Source organism: Typopeltis vanoorti, chromosome 1 (genome assembly GCF_054136105.1).
Source record: "Typopeltis vanoorti isolate ZY-2024b chromosome 1, IOZ_Tvanoo_1.0, whole genome shotgun sequence".
In the NCBI taxonomy this organism is placed as follows: Eukaryota; Metazoa; Arthropoda; class Arachnida; order Uropygi; family Thelyphonidae; genus Typopeltis; species Typopeltis vanoorti.
The window spans coordinates 179,332,326-179,347,637 of record NC_143549.1 but is presented as its reverse complement, the minus strand read 5'-3'; the positions used below and the strand labels follow the sequence as shown (position 1 = coordinate 179,347,637).

Here is a 15,312-nt window from a genome sequence, read left to right as displayed (position 1 = left end):
AGACTATATATTAGAATAACTGCTGATTATAACATAGTTTATTATATTATGTATGCATTACAATATTGGTAATGAATTTTATTATAAATAAAATAACAATTGCATTATTATAATTATCAAATTAATTATTCTTAAATATTACTTGCTCCTATTGTTACTAAATAATAGCATGTTTATTAAGTAATTTATAATGTAATTGTTAGTTATTTATAAGTTTGTTTATAAGTATATATCAATGCCCTTGATGAGTCTTGACTCCAGGAGGTGTTTGTACGATACTACTACTACTAATAATAATAATAATATGCAGTCATTTAAGCTTGTTTAATTACCTAATACACAATACTCAAAGAATATTCACAGTTAATTTTATCATTATAATATTCACAGTTGATCGATATTATTTCATAGTAATATTATTTGCTACTATTATTACTAAATAATATTTTAATAAGTAATACTGTTCTATGATATATTATATATACATTCCATGATATATTACTGTTATTTTTAATTATTTATACAAAACGCTTATCATTATATATCAATATACAGTAATTTAAATTTGTTTACTGCAAAATATGAAATATTTGTTTTTTATTGTGGTGTATGTTTTATGAAAACAGCATCATAATAATAATTAATAACACATATAAATTGTTCTAATTTAACGTAATAATTTTATTTTTAATACGTAATTAAAATAAGGCGTTACTGTTAGTTTTATCCAGCGTCAAGATCGTCTGCTACGCTTCTGCTTACTAGCACGAAAACTTTTTCAAGGTGTGAGTTGCTTGAAGCGATGAATATGTTGCGATACGTTTCAACAGCACTAAAACATCGTAATTCAAAAAATAAACTAAAACTTTAACTTTCTCCAACTATAATATTTCTGCTTATATACGAATATTAGGAAGAGCAGCGGAGATATTTTTAACCGCGTAATTCAAACAACAAACTAATGCTTTAAAAGCGTCTGCGAATTCCGTAGTTGCACAGGTTTCTCTTAATTGCCGTTTGGTGGCAGTAGTGTCTCTTGTTCACCTGTGCTAGTTGTCGGCCAGCGTCCACGTTTACAGACAGGTAGGATTTGGTAGAAATTTGTACTAGGAATGAAATTAAAAAAAAAGTTAGGTAACGCCCTCTTATCAGTGTATTCAAATAAGCCATGTGTATGTGTGTGGACTGATAAAATGGGTTAGTATGTCCCAAGGTATTTGGAGTCTGAGGTAGGTTATTTACCTCTCAAGTAGGAGGTTTTGTATGATTATAGTCGATAGTTTTTGTTGTCTAGAAGTTTGAGTGATACTCTTTCACACACACGGATGGCCAAAAACATTCAGCAACGGTCTCTAGTCGGGTGCGTTAAGCCTAAAAGTGATTGTCGTAACATTAGTTGTCAATTTTTGAAATATCGGTTTGGTGCGTGTGCACATACGTATACTCGTCCCTGATTTTTTTCGCTTTCTTTACGTAAGTTAACCATAAAAGAAGCTGTGTGTGTATGAAGCAAGTATACGTAACAGGCGTACTATCCATTTTTTTTTTTTTTTAACTTGCGAAACTAATAAAATGGGTCAAGTCGATTCAAAATTACTTTAGCAGATTTTCTTGTTCCATGATTTTCCACTCCACAAGGTTAGAAATAGAAGGATAAAGTTGTAGTAAATTGTTGTCACGTGATATATCTGCTAACTAATGCTATAATAAAGCGCGTTTGTTAAACAACAACACCTTGTACTATTCAACGCATTTGAAGGCAAGGGTTATTATGATTATTAGTCTTGAAAATTTTGGAAAGAAACGTATGTAACGGTAAACAAGAATAAAAATCGTAACTCAGTCCACGTGAAGAAAAATAAACGCACGATACGAGCATTATACTGCTAACCTGAATTGCTGCTCGTCGTTAGAAATCTGCGCCCCATGACGTCATGAAAATTTCTATAATATAGACGGAAATATTAAACTAAAAACATTGTAGTACTACGAATATGTATTAGGTTAATTATATTTTATGTTCTTGATTTTAACACAAAATCAAGATGTGCACAGATATCGGTTTGCGCAAATATATGAAACAAATTATGGAAAAGAATATCAATAAAATTTCTATTGTAATTTTAATTATGTTAAAGTAAATTTAGTCATAGGCTAATTGTCGGATCGGAAACTCGTAATGCGGGAAAATCTAACCAGAATTCTCAGATGACCCACTGAAGCCTGTTGCACAAGGAATCGTAGTTATGCCATTAATTTAACAAATGTTTGATTTGTTAAATATATATATATATATATATATATATATATATATATATATATATATATATATATATATATATATATATATATATATATATATATATATATATATATATATATATATATATATATATATATATATATATTTGTGTGTGTGAGTGTGTGTGTCAGTTATATGTCAATTTGTAAGATAGTCAAGAAGAGCAGAGAACGAAGTGCTTATATAAGAACCTTTATAATGCATTTCTAATGATTTATTTATATTTTTTAACAACTAGTTAATGTTGTAATTATCATTCGGTCCACTTGTCACACACAAAAAAAAAACTATTATGGATTTCTAAAACTGTCTTCTAAATTCATCTATACTTGTAGATGGGCCTGACGATTCTTCGGTGTAAAAGTAATATAACGATAATTCATCTATTTTAACCGAAGTTATTAAATGAAATTACAGCGTTCATTGCAGTTTGGCTTAAATCCCAAATTTTGTCCAGCGTGAATATATAAATTCTATCATGCTAAAAGTATTGTTGAAAAGCTTCAGAAATTCTGAAAAAAATAAAAAATAAAATATCTGGTTGTATGTATGTATACGAAGATTGAATCTCGTCAAGAAATCAAAGAACCTTTTGAGGGTTTGCAACTGAAGGCTAGTCAGCCAGAAGTATTTTTTATAAACAGAAAACAGGCCAGAGAACAGACAGAGAAAGAGCAATGCTCGGAGACTAGAAGGCCAAATTTCTGAATCCTAAACGACGTTTCTCATTAGGATGAAATGCTGTTATAACTAGGATAGATCATTCCATTAACAGTCTTAAGAACATATCGTTCAATTATCACTGGTGCTCATAAAATTGTTTTGAAATATAAGTATAAAAAAAAAATGCGTCGCAGTTCATACTGTGAGCAATTCGGTATTAACAAACAATAAGTTGCTGTACCGATAATATTAATAATATTAATGCGCTGTTTTAGCGTGTAATATTAATACGCCATTACAGGTATAGCAATAATATTAATACTCTAGTGTCAATAAAAATGTAACATGTTATGTGATATTAGATGAAGTTAATATTTTGATAGAACCAAAAATGGTGGAGGAAGATTTTTTTTTTTCGTATTCACTTTATTAATAAGGAGCTTTTATTTTTTATAAAACTGTTAAAGGGTTTAAGTAAACTGAATTATAAGAAGATATTTTTGCATTTTTCCAAGAATTGCCTACTAGGAGACGTGATTTTTAAATAATGAAGGTTTTATGTTGGTCTAACTTAAATGTTCTTTTAAGGAGAAGTAATGAAAAGGCAAAAGAAAAGATTTTTTATTTTTTTAAGTGAGAGATGTCAATCATTAGAATAAAGTACTTCCAGAAAATATTGTATTGGAGAGTTAGAATAAATTGTATTACTTGTTTCCTATTTAGTGTCGCGTTGCGGAAGCTTTAGCGATATACCCAAGTTCGTCGGTTGTATAAGTACCGGTCTAGGCTAGGTCAGAATTAATTAAAAAATACATGGAAAGTTGATGAGAAAAAAATCAAGGGAAATTGAAAGCAGAGAGAGAGAGAGAGAGAGAGGAAATAAAGTAGGAAAAAATGCCGGGAATAGGATTTAAAAAAAGAAAAATTTCTCTTCACTTTCTTCTTCTTTTTTCCTCTTTGGTTTTCTTTCATCCTGTGTTCCTATTTTTCCTTCTCTATCTTCCCGAGTTTTTCTTCCTCACTCAATCAACGCTCTTCAGTATATTTAAAGGCTCGGATTTCATTTGTCCATGCTTAGGTGTATATTTTCACTTCCATATACAGTATTACATTCCATTCGATTTAGATGCCTTAATCAAATTACAGGTCCTGCACAGGTGTTTGGACTGCATTAATTCAGTGTAAATGATTTCCCTTGCTGTTATCGTGAATAGTTCGTATATAACGCCATCAGAGATGTTTGCTTGAAGATTTTGCTATTCTCTGAATAGATGAATCTATTACGCTTATACAATGAAAAATCATTCATCCTTATACAGCGTCGAAGTTGCTGTATAAGGATGAATGATTTTTCATTGCATACTAATGAAATTTAATACTAATTGTGTAAGAAGAAAAGTTTTAGAAATGTCACACATATTAGGAATAAGATCCCCGCACCTTAGCAATATATTTCGATGTCACTCGCGCTCTTGTTATTATGACAATTCAAGTGCTTGTAGATTTAGACAAGGCACAAAATAAAGCTAAACGTGTTTATGCGACTTTTACCCTACATATGAAAGTAACGGATTCAACACAGCATATTTGTGTTGAAGTTTCTTTTAAAATCGGGAAGGCTAGTGGAATATTTAATATGCAATAGTGTGTGTGTGTGTGTGTGTGTGTGTGTGTGTGTGTGTGTGTGTGTGTGTGTGTGTGTGTGTGTGTAGATATTGATGATGATGATGTGGACGTACAAGTCTTTCGACGATTCGTTCGATTTAAAGGGAAGCGAGGATCATTTTTGATCATGCTTCGGTCGGCCACATGCTCCTGAAAACTCAGTTTAATCGAAGATCTGAACAAAACCAAAAAAGTGTATCTTAGCCAAGTTCATGCTAACAGTTAAGTGTTTTCTTGAAGCCAAGAATGAAACAGCAGCACAAACACAGTTACAGCTATTTATAAGAAAATAATAATAAAATAAAATAAACGCAGATTTCAGAAAGTCAAGGTCATTAAACGAAATTCAAAGACGCTGTTAGACATCCGGAAAGTGGTGCTGTTCAAGATTAAACAATGAACAAATATCGCTAGAGACGAACGGACATTAAGAAAGAAATTAAGTTGGAAATTGCTTAAATCTGTTATTCTTCGCAATCACGTCAATGGACTCTTTTTAAACTGGAGTGCAAAGTTTTTTGGATGTAATTTCATTTTCATAAAGAGCCTTATTCAGTTTATCATATTCCAAGAATTATCTTAGATCGATTTGTGTTAAAATATGCTTCAAAACGAATCGAAACAGTTAAAGAATAAGTATTTGAGTTATAAATTATCAGTTCTTAGGACAAAATTTGTTATATATTCTGTAATAAATAGATATTAATTACTGTTTCAATTTCCTTGGCAACTCAGACATCTAGCAGACAGGCTCAGTGCATGCAGAAGAGCACAGTGATCTGATTTTTTTTTATGCCAAAATTTAAAGTAAAAAAAAAACGTAAGGCTATTCATTTTCAAAGATGTGGATGAAATTTTAAATATCTCAAGGAACTGGTATGGTAGTTTAGTAGTTCTCTATTAATATCATACTTTTTCAAGTATAGACTCTGGGGAAAAAAACCCATGTTACTTCTCTTAAAACTATTATTATAAATTCTGCTATTATAGCCTGTTTTTGTTTAGGATAAGGGTCACTCCTAAACAAAAACAGGCTATAATAGCCGAATTTATAATAATCATACTCTTTGAAAAACAGTACTAGATATTCGTATTCTGTATTGCTCTTCTTAAGGTCATTCACCACCAACACTTGAGCTGTTTTATTTACTCTCATCTGTTATCCGATGTGTTTGTGTTCAGTTTGTATGTTATGTGTAACCTGTTTTTTTTTTTTTTTTTTTTTGCTTAGTGAGTATTATTATTATTATTATTATTATTATTATTATTATTATTATTATCATCAATAAAAATATTATCATATAAAAAATAAAAATAAAAAATTATTATGTGACGCCTTCAGGGAGTCCAAAGACTCATCGAGGGAGAGTGTGCTAACAGCATCGGACCCCTTCCAACTACTAACCGCGCTCAAACTAGTTTAACTTTTTGCGTGAGCCATTAGTCATTAGAGCTATTCTGACAGATACGATTTACATCCTTAATTATTACTGTATACATAGTGAAAGAACTGTGTATTGCTGATTCTTTTTCTAGGAGCTAAGTCCTAATTATTTTTCAAAAGGAAAGGATCAACATTGCAGGAGAGAAATGGAGGCTCCCCTTCACACCGATCCCTATTAGAAACTGAATTATATGTGCTTTTTTATTAACTACCATTGCAATGAAGTGAAAATGAAAGGAAAAATAACAATAGAAAGAACAATACTAAAAATGTAACTATCGAAAAGAGAATGACATCAAAAACAAAACAATAAAATAATATTTATATATATAAAAGAAAGCAAAAACTAAGAATTTGTCACATGTTTTAGACCACAAGCAAACTTCTCGAACGATGTACAGATCCTCTAAGAATAAAATAGAAGTAATTACAGTTATCTAGCAGTTACCGTATGTTATTATCATGATGGGCTCAAGACAGTCCATTGTGTTGTAAGCCTGATTGTGTCCTATTCACTAATTCCACGTCAAAATATATTCAAGTAAAGAGCTCGCATTGGCTTAATAATGCAATCTATGCATTTTGCCGCGCTGTTTTGTAATAATTATGTTCTCAAGAGATGATTTCCTCCCATTTCAATTGCTTCCTGCTTGCGATGAGTAAACTCGTGATGACAAAAATATTGATGTGCTATTTTATTTTCTGTTATACTGGATAAGAGGTTTTTCCTTTCTTATCATATACAATACCCCCCCCCCCCTCCAGCTCTTACGAACCTAATTAGTTCCTGGAAAACCGATGTTAGACGAGCCATCGTAAGTCAAACACTAAATTCTCAAGGCCCAGAGTCATGAATTGAAGTTGCGTTCTTGAAAATACAATTTGAAGTTTACAAGTATAATATACCACACACTAAAGTGGTACTTGAATAATGAAATAATTAAGAAACACATTTATTTAATCATACAAAAAGTAAAAAGGTTACATGATTTATTGTTTAGTTTCTTAAAATAAATATCTACATATACTTTCTTCTGAACTAAGGCGTCTTTAATTTTTGTTTCTTTTCTCGATAAATTTCGCTTTGGCATTAAAAATATTTTGACCGTAGGCATAGCCTTCGAGTAATTCCCCCCCCCTCTCTCTCTCTCCAAAATTTGTTTATTCAACATTGGATCTTCAGTTCCCAGGTTTGTCTGACTGGGGTCACTTTTTTAAAAAGCCTGTTTACGTAATTCTTTGTAATGTAAAGGTAGGGTAGGTTTTTTAATAGTTTCATCGGTAGTTCCTGTCATTTCTATAAGTTCCTGGTTGGTGGGTCCTTTTCATGCGAGTTCAGTAACTCATTTACATCTTCAGTAGAGAACCAATCGATTTGTTATCTCAGTCACGGTTGTCACCTTTTCCATAAAAGATTCAAACCTTACTGTCAGATTCAAAGATTACTATGAGATTACTAAGATTCAGAGTCTTAGTGTGAGCAAGTTTCTTTCAAACTCTCTTCGGATTGGATTCGGCGAGTTTTTCATTCTAGGCATCTCTACGACAAATCACATCAGCCCCTTTTTTGTTTGTTTTTCAATAAATAATCCATATAAATATGCATACAGTATTTTGCGACACATAACTCTGTTATTGGATAAAAATAAGCCAGGTTGATTTAGTTATTAGAAATCATGTACGATTAAAATATTTTATTCTCGTAGTTTGTTGTGGTCTCAGTCAGATTAGTATAATATTCTGGTGATTATGAGAGAGTTTTGGGAGAACACTTTTTTCTCTCCTTCGTGTGAATCCCATCCATGAACGATTGTAAACCATCGTACGTTAGCACCATGGGTGGGCTAAGAGTTACTTTTAGATTTAGAACCTTTCCTAAGAGGTTTCAGAAACAGTTTTGAAGAAATGCACGCAGTTTGAAGTTCATTATCACTACCATTCCACCATGCTATGAATGGTGGACCAGCAAAAATACCGATTGATGAATACGGCAATATTTCTTGAGTTCAGACTACTTCCAAAAATAGTCATCGACAGTTTCAGCTCCCATATATGCTGGTTCTAATTTATATAGCATATCAAATGTGCAATAACATTCTAAGCACAAAATATGTGCATACTTCACTTCTGAAGGAAGCAGAGTTTTTTTTTTTTTTTACAACTTTATAAGAACGATGAGCGAAAAAAATTCCGACTTCCTCAACATTTATGAAACACTGCACAATGCTTCGTTCCATGTTAAAATTCCGGCATTTGTTGAAAGTTCGACTTTTGTAATTATTGGGCTTAATTTGTGGACTAAACGAAGACTCCTTTATTTTAAATAAATAGTTCCCTAACTATTTAAATAGTTAGGAAACTATTTAAATAGACATTATGTCTATTTAAAGTTGATTGTACTCTTTCTTATACCATATTTGCAGAATTTTGTCCAGATGCGTTATTTTTCTTTTAAAGAACGTTTCGACTTAGTTGAATGCAACTATACGAGGTTATGCATGAGTAGTACGATGCCTCCCCCCCCGCCCCGAAAAAAAAGCATAGGATTAAATTGTTTAAATTTTATTTTATTTGATGTCATTTATCTGTGATTAAAATATATTATTTATTTATTTATTTTTGAGACCTGATGTCGCACATTAATTCTTTCAGTAAGAGGGTGGTTGTGTAATGTTCGGATTCAGTTGACGATTTATGACTTGTTATTACGACCCCTCTTAACAAACACTGTACATATTTAGTTTAAAAATTTGCATTGAAAGAATACGTTAACTTCCAGTTTTGCTTTTATACGTCTATAATATATATTTGTAATGGAAGAAGTAAAATTCAATCATGATATTTTTATTGCTTAGCCAATCAATCAGTCAGTGATTTAAAGTGCTGTTTATGCATTACCAACTCAAATGAACAGTACCTTAACTTAATAAGCCATCCATACATGAACTAGAAAGGAAGGATTTTATTATTTTCCATTACTTCATGCTTGGATTAGACCCTTTCTACATAATTCTTATAACCTTCCATTCAAGAAGTGGCTAGCAAGAACGATAGAAACAATGAATACAAAAGCGAAGAAAAGCTCTCCTTCAACATTGTTTCATATGACAACTTGGTTTGCTTGTAGATGTGAAACGAGAGGTAGAACGACTAACAATGGAACTCTACCAGACGTTTTTTTTAATGAAGGTCAGTTAACAGAAATGGATGGATTAAATAAAAATTGAATAAAAATATTAAGAAGGCTTTCAATTATGTTGTAAGAAATCACTTTTATCATTTTTAGCTATTTTATCCCACTTTACGAATCGAATTATATTCCGGCTGCTTACATAAAACACACGGACCAGAAAGGATTTAAAAAAAAAAAAAAAGCTTCCAGTTTACCTTGGAGGCAGATGAGAAACAAAGATACTAAGAAAATTGGGAATATATTAATTGTAAAATAAGCAAATGAAAGGAAATGAAGATATGAAAATGGTAGTAATTTCTTCAGATTCTCACTTATCTAATTTAAGGCAATACTGTGAAAAGAAAATATATTTCCTGAAACTTTGAATTTTTTTTTTTTTTTGTATCAACTTCAACATCTGGATCGTTCAGCAGCAAAGGAAGAAATTAAGCAAATCCAAAAGAACTTTTTTTTTTGCTATTTACGTTATTTTAATATTAATCCAAGAAAAGCTTAAAAATTAATTGCCCAAATGTAGAAAGAAAATTATTAGAAATTGATGACCTTAGTTCAGGATGATAAATAGAATCCTTGGTCTTTTATCCTTAAGAAATCCCAGTCATTGTGTAATCAGTTTAGTTGTGAGAGAAATATGTCCAGGCAGAAGGAAGCAAAAAAAAATCCACTGTGCTCCACTTTCGAAGTAATCAATCAGGCAAGTGATAACCAAAGATGGTGCCAAGTCTGGACACACAGCATCGGGAGCTATGTGAAATTCTTGATTTATTTTATTTATTTATTATTATTTTATTTCTTGCTTGCATCCGGATGGCTGTCTGCAGTCGGTCATTATCTTATTGAGAGAGCCCCCCCCCCCCCTTTCGATCATCTAATGCCGTGTTGCATTCCACCAAATCAGCCACATTCCACTAGTTGTTGATGTACTCCCTTCTGTGTAAGTGTTGATGTACTCCCTTCTGGGAACCAGAAATTTCTCTAAACACGCAGCATGATTATATTCTCGAACTGTCTTTTATCGGCACTGAAAGTGCTGCTTCATCCATGTTGATCAAAGGACTTGGTGTTTGGAGTGCTGAAATATTCACATCTTTCATCGAGGTTAGCAATCGCAGAACTGTTCTTCAATTCTCAGAACGTTTGTCCAAAAGATTGGAGAGCAGTTCTCTGCAGACATCGATGTTTTAATGGAACATATTTTTGATGAAAAGTAGCTTCTGCTAACCCGACAAACTACTGAAGACGACGTCACACAAATTTCTCTTGGAGTACCGAGCGTGGATACCATTCTACGAGTGCTTATTTATAGTTAGATCTGCTTGATGCATTGTCTCAGGATCGATTAAGAGTAGCATTCCAAAACGAGGTTGTCGTCTTCGAGGATGAAGACGACCTCGAAAAAACCTTTTGCAGTGCATCCCGATCTTTTGCTTTGCAGATATTGCAGACGTATTTTACTCCCAAATATGATCGTAAAAGTTCTGGAATTAGACGGTTATAACTGCTCATTTTCTAAATAATAAATAAATAGTATCCTTGTATATTGACTTTATTTATTGAATCAACAGCCGTTTCTGTTTTGTATATGTTCTGAAGACATACTTTGTTTGTCCTAAATTCATGAATTCTTTCAAAGTGTAGTCATGAGTATGACGCGATTTTCTCTTCATTTGGTAAGATCCTACATTGAGTCCAAGAATCTGACAACGAACTTTTCCACTGACAAAAAAAACGGTAGTGATAATAATATACTGAAGTTGTTTCCGTCCTAATTGAAAACATAATTTAGACATCCAAATGAAACGACCTGAAAAATTTTAATAGTGATCCTAAATACCAAATTCCATAAAATTTCAACCAGCCTTTACGGAATTATTAAATATTATTAACATCAGAATTATTTTGTTGTTTATTTATTTATTCATATGGAGTTCCTCCCTTTTCCCCCCCGTCCCTATTGGGGCGAGTTGAGCCCCCTCATTGAGAGTTAAGTATTTATGGCCATAGATCCGTGTGTTCACGGGGCCGGTTTGCCTGCTTGCGGGATGAAAAACCCCAAATAAAATGGGGAGAAAAACCCTGCTGTCCACGCCCAAGACCGGCTAATTGGCTATGGCTGAGGATGATCCTTAAGCTCCCCACTTCGCCGACGGGAATCGAACCTAGGACACTCCTTCCCCAGGCATATGGTTGCGAAGCGCATAGCCACTAGGCTAACCGCGCGGACAATTATTTTGTTAGATTTTGCGAATAGAAATTATCTCAAACGAAACCAAAAATTGAACCACACGAATATCTTCTATTCATCGTGCATCCCAAATTGTATTGAATTCCACTCAGTCAGAACTGAGTTATTGCAGTATGATTTCGGTACGTTTTGTCCATTTCTGCCTTTGCAAGTGGGCCGATTGAAACAAATTGAGATGACCGGACAAGTTTTTGTAAGATTTCAAATACCAGTCAATAAAATCCAGTTTCTCCAGCCAGAGTCACGGAATAGCTTGCATACAGTACAACAGGATGAATCTGGCAGATGCATACACATTTTGTGAAACCTCACCCGAAAGAACAACCCACCACTTTAAAATTCTTAGAATTATGCATTGAAATATAGTTTTGTAGAAATGCATGGTAATTGTTTTCCAGATAACATTTATAATTTTTATCAGTTTTATATTTTATGATGAATGATAAATGAGAGAGAAATGATATGATGATCGCAATAAAGCCCCCAAAATTTTAGATAATGTTGTAAACGAAACCAGCTGGCATTGTTGTTTTATTCGATAAAGAAGCTAATAAATAGCAAACAAAAATACGACTTGATAACGAGTTGCAGAATAACTGTGTCGGTAATCTTTACAGTAAAGCTGCATGGCAAGTTATATTCGCAAGCTGAGTTAGAAATTGAAATGGTATCCATAATGCTAGCTTCCCCAAGAAAGGCCGTTGTAAGTTCGATTCTAGTTGCCGACTAGCAGAACTTTTTTCTATGTGTTTCTTCGGCCAGTTAGCCGATCTCTGGCACGTAGTTTATTTTATTTTATTCATCATCATCATCATGCATATCAAGAAATAGCGTAAGTCTAGCTTGGCCTGTTCTGGCCTTAGAGGTCATCGTTGAATCTTTTAAGAGGACGTCCTGGTTTTCTTTTTCCTAATGGCTTGTTTTGGTAATCTTTCTATTTTCGTTCTTTGAACGTGTTCCATCCATTTATCTTTATATTTTTTATTTGTTTCTATTACTGATTCTTGGTTTAATTCTTTCATAATTTCTTCGTTTCTTTTGTGATCAAATAGAGTATACCTTGCAGTTATTCTCATAAACTTCATTTCTGCTGTTATTAAACTTTGTCTTTTTGTTTATTGTCCAGATTTCACTTCCATACAGCAGAAATGAAGTTTATGAACTGGTTTGTTTTTGAACTAGGTTTGGTTTAAATATAGAGTTAATTACACCTGTTATTTTTAAATATTTTGCAATTTTTATGTTTATATCTTTTTCATTTTCATATGTGATCATGCATCCTGGGTAGTTAAACGAATTCACCTGTTCTAAGATCTTGTTATCTCTTACTATCTTAGTTCTTGCTGGATCTTGTCCTTTAAAGGCCAATAGTTTTTGATTTTTCTGTTGATATTATCATACCATAATTTTTGGCTATCTAATTTAGATCTAAACTAGCGTTCTGTAAGTTATCTTTAGAATTTGTAATTATTATTTGGTTGTCGGCAAAAAGAAGAGTGTTCAAATTCACAGTAGGAGAAAGTTTAATACCTTGATGGAAATTTTTATTCCATTTTATTATTATTTCATTTAACTAGATATTAAAAAGAGTTGCTGAGAGGGGATATTCCTGTGGGATCCCTTGGTTTATCTCTCTCGTATGTGATAGCTCATGATTTAATCTTATTTATATTTGATTATTTTCATATATACTTATGATAGCTTTTAGGATATTATTTGGTATTTGTCTTTCTTTTAATATGTTAAATAATATATTTCTTTTAACTTTGTCAAATGCTTTTTCAAAGTCAATAAATAAAATATGTGTTTCTAAATTGTATTCTCTTTTTTTCTCCATTATTAATTTTAGGCAAAATTAATTATGCAACTCAAGAAAAGCGAACATAAAACTCACGATATTTCGGAAAACAATATATTATAGTGTTAGGAACTACGAGATGGCGGCAGTTGAATGGGCATTCTAATCATTGATAACCGTGAGCTTTCTGTGATGGCTAAAGGTGCGATTGGCTTCCTATCATTTGTCAAAAAGTTAATTTGGGTTAACTATTTGAAGACTTACATCTACTCACTCTGAGGAAGTAAAAGGTGTTAGAAGATTTTAATTATTTAGTTAACTTGCATTTTTACTACTGTCGCAATACAGTTCGTCCATTGGGTGCTCGAACATTTTCTGGTTTCTGGTGATACTGAGTTATCCTGTATCAAACAGAAATTTATTTTATTTATTTATTTTTAAATTCTCGAAACTTGGTTTCTTCCCAGTTAAAGAAACAGATAGGCGAGTCTTTGAATACATTAGATAGACAGGTTCGGTGTTAATTCAAAATAATCTAGGAATATCCCAATTAATGCTTGTAAAATGCAAACTACTAGAGGTCTGTCTTTGTATGTTTTATTGCAATCCCACCAGTTTGGAAGCTGTAGTTGCAATAACTGACAGTACCATAGTTGGGCAGTACTTAAGTACCGAGTAGCACTTAGAATAGTTTTTTTGAAAAGATATACTTAATGCTTTTCTTAAGTGCTCCAAGTACCTGTTAGTACTCAGCAGAGCCTGTAACTAGCTCTTTTTTTTTTTTTTTTTTTTTGGAGCTGAGGCAAGAAAGAAAATTGTTTCCTCCCAAAATTGTTTTTTAGCAGGTATTTTGTAGAAAATCAATGATAATAGAAATTTTTATTTTATTACTATAAATGAAATATGAAATATATATTACTACAAAAAATGGAAAAAAAAACTAATTTTTCTGCCCCGAGGCGTCTTATTGACCTCGTTGTTACGGACCTGGTGCTCAGGGTCTAGCGAATGTTAATGTTCCAAGAAACATAGGTGGTCAACAAATGAGGCGGCAAAAAATAAAAATAAAATAAAAAATAAATAAAAATAATAAATAACTAAACTTTATTTATTGCATCCACTTTCTCAAGTGGTAAATACATCTAAAACTTTCTTTTAAAGCAAATGTGATGGTTAGAACTTGCTTTGTCTGCATTCATCATTCTACCGGTTTTACAATATCTCATTCTTCCAACAGTCTGAACAGTCTTAACTTATTCTTAGTATTCTACGCGAAATAGAGGCTCATACATTTTGTAGTAGAAGAGGATCCAAACTTGATGTATTCCACTCGTTTCGTTCAATATTGTGCGCATTTAATAAGTATAATATTAGAAATTATTAAAAATAAGAACTTAAAGTGATTCTGTTGTGACGAAGAAAAGAAAGAAACCGAACAATTATTTTCATTTTAAAACAAATAAGTCTCCATTGAAGAATCGATAAACTAAGTTTATCATTAAGCGTTTTATTATGGGCAAACGTAACGTTTATAAAGGATGAAATGCTTCCGATATATCTTTGGATATATTAACCTGTTAATATATCCAAAATTTGGAGATTTCCAGTCACATCTCGCGACAAATTCTTGTATTGATATCGCGATCAGTTTCGTTATTTTTATTTATTTTTGGACTTATTGTTCAGTATTATAAACTAAAAGTTAAATATCGTTTGAACGAATGAGAAATTACATGCTGGTTAATACTGAGAAACGAAGGATGTGCATTATTAATAAAATTAATACTTTGGGAAAATGAAATTTAAGCAATTAAAAATACAACTCAGAAATACTCAGATTTCTTTTTTTATGGTGTTGCTAAGTCCTCGTAGAAATTATATTATGAAATAGTAATATCTACTAATGATTTAATGGCAGAAATCTCAGAAATTATTATGGCCTCATGGAATTATTTTCTTGAAAAGTTACAGGGGGCTAAAACAGACTTTGGTTTTGTTCGCT

At 32.1% G+C, this 15,312-nt stretch overlaps 1 protein-coding gene across 2 annotated transcripts in view; it reads left to right on the top strand.

Moving 5' to 3' along the window:
- Window positions 1–1,074: 1,074 nt before the first annotated feature.
- LOC150110675 (ecotropic viral integration site 5 ortholog-like) overlaps window positions 1,075–15,312 on the top strand; it is a 283,516-nt gene continuing 269,278 nt past the window's right edge. For both annotated transcript variants that reach the window (XM_090400267.1, XM_090400257.1), the window contains exon 1: window positions 1,075–1,229. In XM_090400267.1, coding sequence (XP_090256393.1) covers window positions 1,204–1,229 — 26 coding nt within the window. In that variant the 5' untranslated portion in view covers window positions 1,075–1,203. The remainder of the gene's footprint in view (window positions 1,230–15,312) is intronic.